Source organism: Glandiceps talaboti, chromosome 14 (genome assembly GCF_964340395.1).
Source record: "Glandiceps talaboti chromosome 14, keGlaTala1.1, whole genome shotgun sequence".
NCBI lineage: Eukaryota > Metazoa > Hemichordata > Enteropneusta > Spengelidae > Glandiceps > Glandiceps talaboti.
In genome coordinates this window covers 4066275-4083613 of record NC_135562.1, presented here as the reverse complement: position 1 = coordinate 4083613, position 17339 = coordinate 4066275, and the positions used below count along the sequence as shown (strand labels likewise).

Here is a 17339-nt window from a genome sequence, read left to right as displayed (position 1 = left end):
AATTTTTGGTGTCAAGATCTTCTTGTTCATGGTAGGTGCAAAAAGTAACAAATTAATTGTGTTATTTATTTGAAAACACCGTCCTGTAAATGTAGCCCTACGGTACACGTTCTAACTCTATTTCTATCCCAAATCTGACTCCCTAGTTTAGTTACAATTATGTATCTACATGCATTGTGAAATCAGTTCACTACAGTTCAACAGCATCGTAAACCACATCCTCTTTTATAGCACTGTCCAAGATGCACCGCCATTCTGCAGTGTCACAGAAGAAATAACAGCTCCGGTTTACAAGAATGAAGTTCTACAGTTCCCTGCAGTTCTACAGCGATGCAAAATGATCTTTCTAAGCTCTAAATAACCAGGGTTTGCAAAAAGACCTAATGGCGGTGATTCCCTACAAAAACTAACAAAAATCTTTCATTTATAACTGCATAAAAAAAGAGAAAAAGAAACAAAGATGTACTTTGAATTGACAAATGTTAAGAAGTTTATAGAGTTAAAATATACATGTACAGTGAATAAGCCTTCATTATTTACAGACTTATTTAGTACTTGATACTGGTTACTTACACACATAATGGTACTACATTGTTAAATATGAATTGAAACACAAAATCTCATTTGATATATACTTCTGTGGCATGGAACAGAATATCAATGTAATGTAGAGGTGGAGAGCCTGACAAGGGGTGGGGATGGGGTGGGGGTGGGGTGGTTATCCCCATTTAATTATAGATAATAAACTATAAACCAGGAAGTGAAAACTCTAATTCACAATTCACCACAATCCCAGTATCTTTGGATTTCATTCATGTCAGTATATACTAAATATTGCTAAGTCTAAATTCACTGATTTTAATCTGACAATATTATTATTACAAGTTTCCCTGATTCTTGCAACAATATTTTTTTATATTGACAGGTTAATATGGTGGTCTGACCGTGTCAATATTGAGATTAGTAGTTACTGTGCACTGCACTCACTACAGATCACAATTTGGCTTTGCTTCTAATTAGACATTTTACCTGTAGTGGCCGTTTGACAATTTTGCTGATACCGACATTTGACGACTTATCACTCTATAAAAATAAAATAGTTCTGACAATAAAGTACTTTCTGTACAAGATATTAACTACAAAAATGTGCAGGGTTTATGTTGCCAAACATCAAATACAACCATTGTGCAGAGATTAGTGAAATTATTATGATACAAGGGATTATGCAAACAAAATAACGAATGCCTGTCACAGGCAAAATGTTATCATTAGAAGCAAATGGTGTAAGCACCCTTAATTCACATTTAAAATCGACATTCTACAATTAGCCACAATTTACACTGTACCATAGGACTGTATGGTGTTTATTTAGATCGACTGAACTTTATCACAGGACGACTATATGGATTCTAGTTCATTTAGCAACATTGTAATACACCACAGTAATGTATCCAGGGTTCTAATTCATTTAGCTAGGCATTACTGTAGCATAGGACTGTATGGTGTTTATTTAGACTAACTGAACTTTATCACAGGATGACTATATGGATTCTAGTTCATTTAGCCACATTGTAATACACTACAGGAAGGTATGGGTTCTAATTCATTAAGCTAGTCATTACTGTAGCACAGGACTGTACATGTAGAATTTCATTTAGTCAGGCATTACTGTACCACACATCTGTACAGGTACGATTTCATTTAGCCAGACATTACCTTATCACAGGATTGCATGGCTTGCCTTGTTGTTCAATAATACAGTACCTGTACTTACCTCTGGAAGGTGTCAGAGAGTAATGCAATCATCAAGTTTAGACATAGAATTGCTGACACAGCAAGAAATGTACCACACAAGATGTCTGCCATAATAGGATCTATCTCTTTCATTCCCTGGAGGAGACAGAGACAAAGAAATATGAGAATATGTCGATGTCTAATTTTGATCTATATATATACATATATATATATATATATATGTCTTTATATATATATATTTAAATATATATGTCTTATATATTACTCGGTGAGTATCAATCTGCTAAGACAGATATATACATATATATATATATATATAATTATTTTATATATATATATATATATATATATATATATATATATATATATATATATATATATATATATATATATATATATATATATATATATATATATATATGTCTTTTTGTCTGTGATTTCTTTCTTGCTGTCCATTCATCTATCTATTTAGGTATGTGGAGTGGGGGGGTTGGATGGGTGGGTAGGGTAGGTTAGGTAGAGTTGGGTAAGGTAGGTAGGTGGGTAGCAATGTGCCCTTTAAGCTAATTTGACATGCCACTGATGCACACCATTTCTAGTGACATACCAAAATTTGGTGTTCCCCTATTTCTTACTGTGTGGTGATTTACATGAAATGCCAGGGTTTTTTTTTTTCATTTTGACTCAGAACAATACAATTTGGCTATCATTAGAGGGCACTACAGTGGGTAAGTATATATGCGTGTACATGTTGGGACATACCCATACTAGTAAATATCTACCAACCCATATGCATGAGGCTCCCTGTCTGTCTGTCAGATAAGGAATTGATCAATTTGACAAATTGTCTATCAGTAAATTAATAAACCAGTAAGTCAATTAGTAACCACCATCATTTTGATTTAAATGATATTTCTATCAGTAAAGATGCAAAATTCCAGTTTCAAACTACATTGTAACAAGATATTTAATATAAATGTGTCTATAGACATGATCCAGTGTTTCTGTTGAGGTTGGGAAACCCAGGTATTAACAGAAACGGAGAAAGGGGTAGAAATGGCAGTGTTTCCTCATAGAGTCTGTGATAATTTTGTTTGGAAACCCAAGTAAAATGACATTGGAACCCCGGTAGATTTTACCTACTTACCGTCATTAGCAAAAACACTGTGATCTATTACATATAGTATCTTATCAACATAAAAAATAACCTGAAATACACCCTAAATTTTGCCATTTTTTTTAATTTTCTAACGCCATACTTACATCATAGTCATATTCATCAACTAATGTAATACGGAATAAACTGTATGCCACACCATAGAATGTTTCCATGCCTTTCACTTCTCCAGTTACACCAAATATCATCCAGAATGCACAGCCTACAGAAGTAACAATATCAACTGATATCAACAAAATATGTTCCTGGCATTGAAAACAACATACTTCTTTGCAGTCGTGGTAAAACATGTGAGAGTGTGGGCTTTGAACAACACTATGAATGCAAGAAATGTGATGAGAAACCATAAGAAGGTAATGTATCTTAATTTCTCTTAAAGTGGCCATGTGGATGAGAATTGGGTATTCATTTTGGATTCTCTTTTATTAAATAATTTTATCATGGCTTCCTACTTGGTAAATCATATGCCAAGTCTCTCAATAAATTGCAAATGAGTGTGTAAAGTGTTTGTTATTGTATGTACATTAACAAACTTTTTTTTTTTTTTTTTTTTTTTTTTTACAAATTTTTACCTTTTTCACAATGTATTGAGTTACAAACCAGGACTTGGTCTGTGTTGTTTCACATGGATTTCAAGTATGAAGCTATGATAATAAAAAGGTTTTATAAATGAAAAATCCAAAATAAATACCCAATCCTCATCAATATGGCCACTTTAAGTTTAGCATGTATTTAATAATATCATGATACTTACAATATGGCACCCAGAATTCCAAGTACAAGTAGCCAAATCTTACAACATCCATCATAATTTTACCCAACATTACAATGAATGGTCCTGTAATATCAAATGAAAAGAAAGGTCATATTAAGATTTAATATACAAATCACATGGGGAACTTTGTATCTATTTGTATATACTTGGAAACACATGAAAGGGTGTACTAACTAAAATCTTGACTGAACACTAGAGGGTGCACTAACTTAAAACTTGAACCTACTTACCTAAAGACTGGAATGCACGACAGGTTTTCATCAGCCTTAGCCAGAGAAAGATAATAGTGATAGCAAAGAGTCTGTGTACAACTTTACTTAGTAAGTCTTCTCCTGTTGCATCATCATCTGAATCAACAGCAATGTCTATTACATGTAGCAGTGTACAGGACAACAGCAGAATATACACAAACCAGTCAAAATAATTCCTGTAGAGAAAGTGCACAGGAAATTAGTAAATTGGTGATGTGATGTGATGTGATATGATGTGATGTGATGTGATGTGATGTGATATGATGTGAGTTGATGTGACATTGTGATATGATGTGATGTGATGTGGTCTGATGTGACATGATATGATATATGATGTGATATGATGTGATGAAATGTGATGTGACAACATTTTATGTTGTGATGTGATCAGACATGTTATGTTGTGGCACACATCATAACATGACCTGACCTGACCTGACATAACCTGACCTGACCTGACCTGACCTGACCTGATATAATATATCACTTACCAACTATCACTGAAATAGTTAGGTGCCATTTCATCCATTTCTTTAATCTCTCTTTCTAAATATATCCTTTCTTGTGGCCACCTTGGATGGCAATATTCAAGATCTCTCTCCAACTCAGCAGTTCTCCAGTCTTTCCATCGCTATATGAAGACATGCCAAAAGTAAAGGTTAATGTTGAACATATTCCTATAGGATGAACTATTTGAAATTAGATATTTTACTCTACAAAAAATAAATTCACATAAGCTTAAGTTTCATATAAAATATAATGTAATGTAGATGTCTTGTCACCAAGTTACACCACATTACTTCCCATTGCACTGCATCGCATCATAACACATCACATTGCGTCACATCACATCACATTACATCACATCACATCGTGTCACATCGTATCACATCACATCACATCACATCACATCGCATTGCATAACATCATATCACATCACATCACACCGTATCACATCACATTGCATCGCATCACATTGCATTACTTCACATCGCATCGCATTGCATCGCATAACATCACATCACATCATATCACATCACATCACATTGCATCACATCACATCTCACAAGCAAGCAAGCAAGCAAGCATAAAACAGGTACCACAAGGTCAATATGTGTTGGTAAAATTTGAGTATCTACATGAAATAGCCATACACCTCAAATCTCAATCAGACTGACAAGTAGCTATAACTCTGCAACAATGGTATCTCAATCCTGTATTTTCTATTCGAATGTGTGCAATTGGTGGCTTGTACTTGGTAGAAAAGGTAAATACCAGTAGATATATAATTATATAAATAGCTGTTAATAATTTTACTTACATTGAAAGTCTTCTTGGAACCAAAGAATTCTTGCAACTCTTGTATGATTTGCCACAGGGTGAATGCAACTGCAATTGACTATGAAAAAAGAGGCACAAGATAACAAGTCATTTAGATGTAACATTTTCATCTCTCCTGATGAAAACTTACTCTCTGATAATGTTTTTCTTGATTTATATCAATTCTTTAATGTAATTAATCAAAGTCCATAATAGACGGATCAAAATGACGCATTCATTTCCAATTTACAGTTCCAGAGTAACTATATTGTAATGTCTAATTAACTTTTGAATTAGAAATAGCAATACAGTGCATAACAGTCTAAGGTTCTATGATCATACAGTCAAACATATACAAGACATTCTAATGGCACAAAAGTAGTGTTATGAGGGTAAATTACCGATAAAACAACTCTCCAGATATCCGCCGGGAAGTCATAGTTGTCACTGTCAACTGGTAATGTAGTACCTATCACTGTCCATAGCATGATGAATATAAAATTTAATATTGTCTGTTTCCATGCACCAAACCTGAAAGTAAACACAGGGTGAATGATTGTTTAGCAACAACCCACACCTCAATACAGGAATATATATTATGGGTAAACCCTAAGGTAGAAATAATGAAATTAGGGATCAATTTCCCTGAAATCAGATATTTAGAAATCACTCTAAACTTTAAAAATCACTCCAAACTTTACCATATGAAAGCTTATTCATGGTCCATTTTAACATAGCCCCCCCCCCCCCCCCCCTCCCCCCACAGTGGCGGGTCTAGCTAAGACTATGGTTTGATTTGAAATAATAATAGAATTTTGGGGTTCACTGTTTTGTTTTTAGGGAACTGGACAACCTTTCTTTTCCTAAAGAGTTAGTTGGCGGCCATATTAGATTCTAAAAGAGCTTAATTTTTATACCATTTGGATATCTAACACAGACATGCGTACGGTGACCCCTGTTTTGTTTTTTTTCATTTAACTGAAAATGGGTCAGAGTTTTATTGAACAAAGTAAAAGCAAAGGTTTAAGATTTATATTTCTGAAGTACAAACTACTTCAAATCAGACATATTGTGTTACACCACACCGATTGAAATATCTATATATACTCAGTGAACTACCTTCAATATTTCTGTCAGAGATGTATTGTCTTACATCCCACCCATTTTATATCTACAGTGAACTAACCTACCTTCCATATTTCAACCACTTGATTCGAATCAATTCCTGGAAGACTGGGTGAATTATCAACTCTAGTTGTTTGTACTGCACAACAACTTGCATCTGAAAAACAACAACACATCATGTTAAGTTATAATAATGAAATTAGAATTATACAGATAAGAAAACCTACAGTAAAGGCATATGAAAATGGATGAAATTCTTGGTACCTGTAATAACATTTTACCTCATGCAAGAGGGTCAAAATAGAACAAGAAGGTTGACTTATTCTCATGTGTGCCTATAGCAATGCATGTGAAGTATGTGGAGTGGAAGTTATGGTGTCGACCAAGAAATTGAATGTTTGTTATTTTTATGATGTGCCTAGGCAGTAATACTGGATTTCAGGTACTGAGAATTCCTAACTACTACAGTCATTTATATTGAGGCTAGAATTTTACAATATGTAAATATCGGTCTTAAAATAAGAGAGAAAAATTAACATTTAGCCTAAGTCTTAGTTTTTTGAGAAATGCACAGATAAGTAAAATTGACTTACAGGTGTTCTGACTGCTTTCTTTTCTGGTTCATCTGTGGAAAAAAATAGTAAATAAAATGAAGTATTGGAACATAGAATTCATGAGTCATTTTATCAGAATTCACATCAGCCAGTGGTTTTTGATGAGGGTAGTAAGTAGATACAAACTACCATAGTTACTGAGTAATTCGATCAAGGTTCCTTGCCAGTGTATTTTGTTAAGGGTGGTAAGTAAGTAAAATCTATGTAACTTTACGAGTCATTTTACCATTGTTTCCTCCAAGTGTTTTTGTGAAGGGTGGTAAGAAGATACTATTTTCCAAAGTTCCCCAGTCAACTACCAGGGTACCCTATCAGTGTTTTCAGGGTGGTAAGTAGGTAAAATCTATCTGAGTTCCCCAATCACTTAATACCTGGGTTCTGTACCAGTGTTTTTGTTAAGAGTGGTAAGTAGGTAAAACCTATCCAAGCTACCCAATCATTTCACAAGTTCACAATATTTTCCTCAAACACTATATACTATTGTAAATGAACATTACATTTGATAAATTCTACTGTCCTCCCCAACTCCCATCTGGGCCCCTTCCCTGAAATGTGTATACTTGGAGTATCTTACCTGGTTTGGATGGTTCCAGACAATGTAAATCATAAAACTGTTTTCTATTGGCCCTGTCTGTTCTGTGGTACTGATCAAGTGCTTCTTTGGCCTAATAACAAAACAAAAACAACAATAACAACAACAATAACATCAATATTTGCCAGAATATAAATAATTTTACTCAAAATTATTTCCTTGTTTGTCATTCAATATTCACTCCCAATAACATACAAGACTAAATTATACCATACACAAGCCAAGTTATTATCTTTGAACAGAAAATATGGGTTATATACCTTGGTCGTCCTATATCATGACAACTCGTATCTACATGTACGTCACTGGTTTTGCAGTACTCAAAATATGACTCACAACATTCAAAATCACCAATATCTTTCCTGATTTTTCCCGATGCATGAGGAGGTATGATAATACTATTCCCAAATATTTTTCTTCATTCAGCTGGAAAATACTTATGATCAAAGGGTTTTGTCACTACTCATCTAGTGACTTATAATGACAGGGCCCCTTAGGTCACTCATATTGTCCTTGACTAAATAAAGAAAAATATTTGGGAATAACATATCCAAGTATTTCTTTGCTCAAATGAAAAATTCTACCTCAGTGTACAACATTTATTTCGATGAATTATTTACAAATTTCCCTGGATGAATACAATCCTATCTAAATAAACGAACATAGATATATTAATAGATATATTCACTTACCACAGGTGGCATTTTAGTGATCATTAGCACCAAAGCAAGTTGTCCTGTCTCATCTGTATCTGAAGCATTGGCACCATGTTCCAGTAAAACTCTAGCTGTCTCACTACGATCTGAAAAAAAGAATGAATAGTACATATCATTATGTGTTACCTATTGCTAACTAACAAGTTCAGTATATGGTATTCAAATACAAACAAAAAGTTTTCTATCACACCTTTGAAGGAACTCTTTACTATAGCATGCGTTGAAGCAACAGGTGTCTTAAAAACAAAAAATCAAATATTATACCTGTGAGGGCGCTCTTTATCGCGCTATCATGACTTGACGCAACAAGTGTCTCATTAATTGATTTTTGCTAATTATTAAATATACACATAGTTTATTGACACATACTAACTAGACAACTGGCTGTTCATATTATTTGTTGATGTAAACAAAACTAATAAACATACAAACCTCCTTCAGCAGCTATTTGTAGAGGTGTTCTTAATTTGTAATCTTTAGCATGTATCTCAGCATCTCTTTTGATCAGAGCTCTCAGAGATTGGACGGCATCATTCTTACCAGCATAGTGGAGTGGCGTTTGTTTTTCTCCTTTAGTTAAAGCTTCAATATCAGCTGTACAGTAAATCAAATTACAAAACAGCATTAGATACATTTAGATGATAAGATCTTAGGAAAAAAGAACATGAAGTATAAAGAGATGAATAGATGTGTACAATTGGTCTAAATAATGTTGTAATCAAAAATGATTTAGGATATATGTATAATAATTTATATTATATTACATCGCTTTGAGTCAATTTTGATACTATTGCCAAATAAGTCAAATCAAATGTATGAATATTCATATATGTAAATGTGAAAATTTTTAAACCAATCAAATCATAGTGTGTCATGATAGTACTTTTGATTGGTGGAAAATGGAGTCATGTGACAATTCTTACCACCATGGTCCAATAAACAGTTGACCATATCAGGGTAATCTACAGCTGCAGCAATGTGTAATGGAGTTCTTCCAAAGTCATCGCCTTGATTCACATCAGCACCTTTCTCTATCAGGAAGGCAGCAACATCAGTCTCCCATACTCTGGCAACCTATTAAGACAAAGGAAAATAGTATAACACAGATTTATTAGTGTTTTTGCTAAGGGTAGTAAGTAGGTAAAATCTACCTGATTTCCCTGTCATTTTACCAGCATTCCCTACCAGTGTTTTTGCTAAGGTAAGTAGGTAAAATCTACCTGAGTCACCCAGTCATTTTACCAGCATTCCCTACCAGTGTTTTTGCTAAGGTAAGTAGGTAAAATCTACCTGATTTCCCTGTCATTTTACCAGCGTTCCCTACCAGTGTTTTTGATAAGGTAAGTAGGTAAAATCTACCTGATTTCCCTGTCATTTTACCAGCGTTCCCTACCAGTGTTTTTGATAAGGTAAGTAGGTAAAATCTACCTGCGTTCCCCAGTCATTTTACCAGCGTTCCCTACCAGAGTTTTTACTAAGGGTGTTTAGTAATTAAAATCTACCTGAGTCACGCCGTCATTTTACCAGGGTTACCACCAAAAGTGTGGTATATTTGTATGGAAATCTATGTACATACAAGTTACACCTGATTAAGATTTATCAATTCTGTTACCATGGATCTATAACCATAGCAAAAAAGTATGGATCAAAGCCAGAGAAATTGTTGCTGAGCTACAACATTTTTGTACAGCAGTTGTTGAACTGACATGAACTCAATCCATATGCAGTCAGGTGACAATCACATGACATCATAATATTTCAGTTGGACATTAGTTGATTACTTCACGTCAAAATCTCATGAATATTTACTAAATTCATGATAAATTCTGTCAGATGTTTTATTTTTATCTGATGTAATGTACATTTTCACTGTGTATCTAAATGTTCACATTTAAGTGGTCATATGGATGAGGATTGGGTATCTATTTTGGATTTTTAATTTATAAAGCAAATTTTTTCAAGGCTTCCTGCTTTAAAAATCAATGTGAAACAACATGACGAGTAGTATTTAGTAACTCAATAAATTGCAGAAGATTAATAAATATGTGAAAAGTTTGATATTGTCCATAAATGTACAAAAACACACAATTTACACATTTACAAGCTTTTTGTAATATATTGAGTTACAAACATGAACCTGGGAGAGTTTGAGAAATCTCACAAAGAAATATTCTGTTTTGTTGATGATCTTACCTCATGTAGAATACTTTGTCCATGTTTATCAGTAGCATTGATATCAGCATGATTATCCACCATACTTTCAACAAACTCCAAATCAATCAAATCCTCCTCTCTATCAGATTTTGCCAACGCCGCAAAATATGAGATGAGAGCTCTGTTGGCATTACATTTAGCGTTGTAATCAGTTGGTACATATTCATCTATCTGGCCTTTGGCTCCTTTACCATTTTTCCCTATAGTAGGATAAATGTAAACAAGTGAATGATCTACTCCTGCCATCAAAATATCCATGTTAAATCAAATCTGGATCCCTACATTGCATCAGTCAATACTTCCTGAAAATGATTGTTTAAATTGATGGTATCACAGTTGTATAAGTCAATAAATTTTCTGAATAAACACACAAATTATATAATTTCACGACCTAATGACATGCATTGGTTAATATACATATCATTGTAAATGTACTTCAAAGGGACACAGTCCAGAAATTTGAAAACAAATATCCCATAACTTCAGAGTCTCATTACACTCAGCTATTTGACTTTTTAGCATAAATGCTTGTGCACTCACAATCAATATGAATTTTTTTTTTCAAAATGATGTATTATAAGCATGCTTCAATTATTCATAAGACACTGGAATAACAAAATAATTTGTGGACCATGTCTATTTACCCTCCACGTCCTCAAAGCTAATAGAAATGGAGATAAAAGGACTAAAAAACTATGTCATTACATAATTTCTAATTATAATCAACCTGCCGCCATTAACTTTTAATAACCCAATTACTAACGATGGTAATTATATGGTATAATTGCACAGATTAACAACTCCATTGTCAGTGGAGATATTAGCATAAAACTCATAAGAATTATACCATCCATGCAATTATTTTATGATTTTCAACACTAAAAGAAATCGATAATTGAGTAGTAATTGAAATAAATATTTCATAATTTCACTACTGTAAGAAAGTCATTTTTGTTTTCCAACTAACAACATATATAACCTTTATTAAATACTCTTAAATAAAGAAAGTTGACATCAAATATGATTATCAAAAAGTTTATACCTGTACAAGTTGCTACACATGCATTACACAGACACAGCTAGAATGTTACTATCTGTTATTACAACTTGTAACAATCAAGTAAAGTAAAACACATGCATAATTTGCCACACTCATTTGTAGCATCCATATCAAGTGTAAAGGTATACCATTCCATTTGCTTTAACCATCAGCCCATGATGTGACATGTCTCTAGTGTAATCAATGTCAATGTTTATAATTAAAGCATTTGAAAGAGTCTACTTTACACTTGATATAAATGAGTGTTGCAAATACAGAAAGTGCTTTACTTCAGTGTTATGAGTTGTAACTCAAGACATGTTTCAAATACAACACATAGCTTCCCCAAGTTATCCTCTTCAAATTTCTGTATTATGGAACTACACAGTATAGACTCTCTCACCAGCCTCGGGAGCATTGCTATTAGCTGTTTTGCATGTACCAATATCTACTGAATAATTGTACTAGAATATCCTTGTACTGTGAGCCCTCAAATACATACGGCTAATCATTTGTTAACATGTTACTGCAACTCTGTGTTATTGCGATGCCCGAGGCATCACGATAACACATCAATAAATGATTAGCCCCCATGTAGTCAATGAGACCCCAGCATACAATTATGCAGCAAATATCGGTACATACCGTACAAAATAGCGCTTTTAGTGATGCTATGCTCCGAGGACTGTGAGAGAGTCTAATGAAAGTAGTGAAACACGTTACCACCCAACCTGTCACTGTCAACATGATGGACATAACATATACACAACCATTCCACATAATGCCTCTACAAATATAAATGTAAGTATAGCAACACCTTACAACCCAAAGCTGTGTCTGTTAACATGACAGACATAACAGATACAAAGCCACCCCACACAATGTCGCTACACAAGTACATGAGTACATAACGGATGGTAAAAAAAAATTCTGATTTTTTTTTTTAATCAATCCATCACTTTTAGTTTTCTCTACTATATCCATGGCCAGGGTAATGAAAACATATGAATAAAAGTGATATGTACCAAACAATTATCTGATGTAGTTCTTTAAAGTTTCCACATATAATATCATGTTGAAAAATTAATATCAAACATGTACAAAATGCAATGTACATATCAATTCATCTATTTGGAGAATATGACAGTGGGACTGCTGTGTGTCATTTGTACTACCTCCCCCCTCCCCCTCCCTTCCTGGTAGGCTCCCCTCCCCCTCCCTTCCTGGTAAGAATGGGGAATTACAAATATAGTAAGGTATAGATAAGCAAAGTATTAATACAATGGGTAAATTACATGTCTCAAAATTGGAAGCAGAAAGTTGGATCTTACAAAACTAAGCGACACTGATGGTGGCCGTTCTTAATGTCTATATAAACAACCACCTGTTAATGTACACCACAGTTATATGCAAATTAAACTTTGGAAACTACAATGATTTAAATACTTACATTATATGGATGTTTGGTACATGGTGCGGAGATAGGTCAAAGGTCAAGGATTGGTAAAGATTGAAGTAACGCAAGGACAGAAAAAAAGTATGAATATTCAAGGTGGTCCTCCACGAATATTTTTATAACTGGTGTGCGGAATTTTGTTAAAGGGTTTAGCAAAGCTGTGCAAACTCTGCAAGCATTTACAATTGTGATATTGTTAAAAAGCTATTGGTAATTTATTTAGGCAAGCATTTTATTATTTTGAATTAATTCAAATCCCTCCGTTCACTTTATTTCACTTCACTCTCCCAAAATCTCAAATGTGTTAGAATTGAAATACTTCTGACAGTGAGAGTACAAACACTACAGGTCAGTCAATGCACCTTCTGTTTCTAGCTGCAAGTTGCTTCTGATATCAAACTGGGGTAGTTTTCTCATTGTTTTACTGAAAGTTTGTTTTAGAATATACAATGCTTTATTGCATCTGTAGATAAATCTATACACAGTTTGAATTAAATCTCTATGTTTGTTTGTCAGATATAACCAAGTGAACAGATTCAGCTACAGTTTTCTATAATCTTTATCTATACTGGGTAGTTCTTTAGTTTGTAAACACTTATCTCCCAAGAAGTCCACTGAGGACCAATATCCCTCATGGCATCACTATTGATTTCCATTGGTCTAACAGACAACCACATTTATAAATGTGGTAGTCTAGATACAAATTTAGAAGTCTCTATGCCCTGGAATACTGGTAACTTGGTAGTCTAGATACGATGTTAGAAGTCTATATGCCCTGGACTACGGCTAATTTGGTAGTCTAGATATGATTTTAGAAGTCTGTATGCCCTGGACTACGACTAATTTTGAGTCCTGACACAGTTTACAGAAACTGCTAGTACTGCAATATTCAGACCTACATCATGTATAGTGATTCATGAAGGAACACTAACTGACCCTGGAGTAGTTGAACCCTCAACATCACAAGATATCAAAAAATATAATATCATTTGTATAATTCAATTATTGCAATATGTATGTATGTATGTATGTATGTATGTATGTATGTATGTGTGTGTGTGTGTGCATGCGTGCGTGCTATATAATATATATATGTGTGTGTGTGTGTGTGTGTGTGTGTGTTAGACAATTTTCATAGTACCATACACAATGGAAACTGTCTTTGGTAGTACAGACATTGCTGTACGACTCCTTGCCCAGAGACTTGGCTATCTGGCTTAACAAAGACATATGTTGAGCCATACATGTACATGTAGGTCTTGAGGGTCCTCTCCAAGATCATGGACAAAGTCATATGTTGAACCATAGGTCTTGGAGGGTACCTCCTCTCCAAGATCATGGACAAAGTCATATGTTGAACCATAGGTCTTGGAGAGTACCTCCTCTCCAAGATCATGGACAAAGTCATATGTTGAACCATAGGTCTTGGAGGGTACCTCCTCTCCAAGATCATGGACAAAGTCATATGTTGAACCATAGGTCTTGGAGAGTCCTCTTCAAGATGTATGGACAAAGTCGTATGTGAGCCATAGGTCTTGGAGGGTACGTCCTCTCCAAGATCATGGACAAAGTCATATGTTGAGCCATAGGTCTTGGAGGGTACATGTACGTCCTTTCCAAGATCATGGACAAAGTCATATGTTGAGCCATAGGTCTTGGAGGTACATCCTCTCCAAGATGTATGGACAAAGTCATATGTTGAGCCATAGAGGTCTTGGAGGGTACGTCCTCTCCAAGATCATGGACAAAGTCATATGTTGAGCCATAGGTCTTGGAGGGTACGTCATCTCCAAGATCATGGACAAAGTCATATGTTGAACCATAGGTCTTGGAGAGTCCTCTTCAAGATCATGGCCAAAGTCATATGTTGAGCCATAGGTCTTGGAAATTCCTCTTCAAGATCATGGCCAAAGTCATATGTTGAGCCATACATTGTAGGTCTTGGAGAGTCCTCTTCAAGATCATGGCCAAAGTCATATGTTGAACCATAGGTCTTGGAGAGTCCTCTTCAAGATCATGGACAAAGTCATATGTTGAGCCATAGGTCTTGGAGAGTCCTCTTCAAGATTATGGACAAAGTCATATGTTGAACCATAGGTCTTGGAGAGTCCTCTTCAAGATTATGGACAAAGTCATATGTTGAACTCCATAGGTCTTGGAGGGTACGTCCTCTCCAAGATCTATGGACAAAGTCATATGTTGAACTCCATAGGTCTTGGAGGGTCCTCTTCAAGATCTATAGTTGAGCCAGATAGCCCAGTCTCTATGATTTTTTTATTTCACACACATTCACCTTATCAAATCCCATGTATCCCATTATGGTATACATAATAATACAAAATATGTAATGATTAAATTTAGTTTGGACTTGATAGCTTGAGATAGAAAGACTAAAATATCAAGTTCATACTAAATTTGTAATCAAATGACCTGGTTAAATGTGTCGCCATGCTATTAATAATAATAATGTTAGTTTTTACATAGTACTTTCACACACAGTATTCAAAGCACTTTACAATTATTACCCCTGTGAAAGAGCTAATAAACGTCAGTATATGAATTAAATTGTCACTATCATTTCTAAAATACTGTTCCCAATTGACTATCTTTCATTATCTAATTGATTTCTGGAAACATGAATAATATATTTTCCATACTTCTGCTAGGGTTCAGCAATAACATTATGTAAATTTACCAATTTCAAGAGTTGAACACATTTTGACCCATTTTAATTAGTCAGCGTTAAAGTCTCCAAACACTATTGTGTGATCAAGGTCAATAGGAGACATATTAAAATGTCACATTCGTTTCTAATTTACCATTCAAAAAATGACTATATTTCATAGTCTATCGATTCTCGGAACCATTTTCCATTTATTAATTGTCATGATGTATATGGACAAAATAGTACACAATGTATATGTACATAATATATCAATTGTCCAAAACAATGAAACTGAGTCAAACTGAATTTAAAACATGTCAATATTATCATGATTATTGAACAATTGGAAAGTAGTCTTAGGTCAAAGGTCAACTTTCATTGACTGCAGGCTTATTGTTATTTATTCTGACATTATTAGAAAACTAAAAGGGTATAATTCTATCACTCATCATGTTTTTGAAAGTTCCATTTGACACAACACTGGTGCATGGAAATTTATTGTGACAAAAACCAGACTTTGATTTTGCCCTTTTCCTGTTACATTGTATTTGAGGACTGACAAGAAAACCCATTTTTGGCATCCTCACCTACTTTTGTACGAAAAAAGTTTTAGTTTACTCTATGGATTATTTGAAATTAATGGTGCACGAAAACAAAAATGGCAACAACAAAAATGTGAGTTCATGCTCATTTGGGTTAACCATGCATGAATTATAGTGCAAGTAAAAATTTGGTTAATTAGTGGTTTATGATTTTTAGAAAATTGAAAATGAAACAATAACATGCTGTATCTACCTGATCCATCTCCTGGTACCAGTATACATGTATTGCAACATAAAACAGTTGAATAACACAGTGAACATGCAATGGAAGAAAGGTTGGAAAAAAATAACATGAATATGTGTATTGGTAGAGTTAAACTGTAAGGTACGTCATGCCGCTCCGCCCTCACCAACCTCCTGAGGGGTTGACCAATGTGTGAGGGCGCCCCGTCACAGCATACCTTACAGACTACATGTATTGGTAGAGTTAAACTGTAAGGTACGTCATGACGTTCCACCCTCACCAACCTCCTGAGGGGTTGACCGGTGTGTGAGGGCGCCCCGTCACAGCATACCTTACAGACTAGGGTAGAGTCTGGTAGAATCTAATAATAATTTGGATACATTTTGTAACATGTACATTTACTCAGATGGAAGGAATGGTTGCAATTAAATTGTAAGAAAATTAAACATGATAATTACTCTAAATAATTAAATAACGAAAAAAGCAGACATCGCCAATCTAAAATCTAATAAACATACAAACAATAAATAGTGACTCAGACGTCGTGAACAGTTGCAATTTCATAAGCAAATTGAAATATAACAAATTAAAAGTGGGTTTTTAAACAAAAATATCAAAAAGATAGACGATGGCAATCTAATAATGATCTATTATCGTTATAACATGAACACAGATGGAATGAATACTTGCAAGTCATTATAAACCTGAAACATGAACATACTTGTTTGAAGAAAAACAACGAAAATGGTTGAAGGTGCAATAATGTTATATGGGACTGAGTAGTGGAATGTATGAAATAAGTGATAACCACATAGGTTCTTATAGTCCATCATATAGGTCACAAAAATGGTCAT

The 17339-nt window shown here is 34.3% G+C and overlaps 1 protein-coding gene across 1 annotated transcript in view; it reads right to left on the bottom strand.

Moving 5' to 3' along the window:
* The window catches only part of LOC144445836 (uncharacterized), a 36695-nt gene that overhangs the window by 13491 nt on the left and 5865 nt on the right, over positions 1-17339 (bottom strand). The window contains exons 3-17 of the mRNA XM_078135479.1: positions 15201-15205; positions 10519-10739; positions 9249-9399; positions 8758-8919; positions 8302-8411; positions 7592-7682; positions 6997-7028; positions 6469-6560; positions 5680-5809; positions 5280-5357; positions 4450-4589; positions 3938-4134; positions 3687-3770; positions 3019-3134; positions 1775-1890 (exon numbers count right to left, since the gene is read on the bottom strand). Coding sequence (XP_077991605.1) covers positions 1775-1890; positions 3019-3134; positions 3687-3770; positions 3938-4134; positions 4450-4589; positions 5280-5357; positions 5680-5809; positions 6469-6560; positions 6997-7028; positions 7592-7682; positions 8302-8411; positions 8758-8919; positions 9249-9399; positions 10519-10739; positions 15201-15205 — 1725 coding nt within the window. The remainder of the gene's footprint in view (positions 1-1774; positions 1891-3018; positions 3135-3686; positions 3771-3937; positions 4135-4449; positions 4590-5279; positions 5358-5679; positions 5810-6468; positions 6561-6996; positions 7029-7591; positions 7683-8301; positions 8412-8757; positions 8920-9248; positions 9400-10518; positions 10740-15200; positions 15206-17339) is intronic.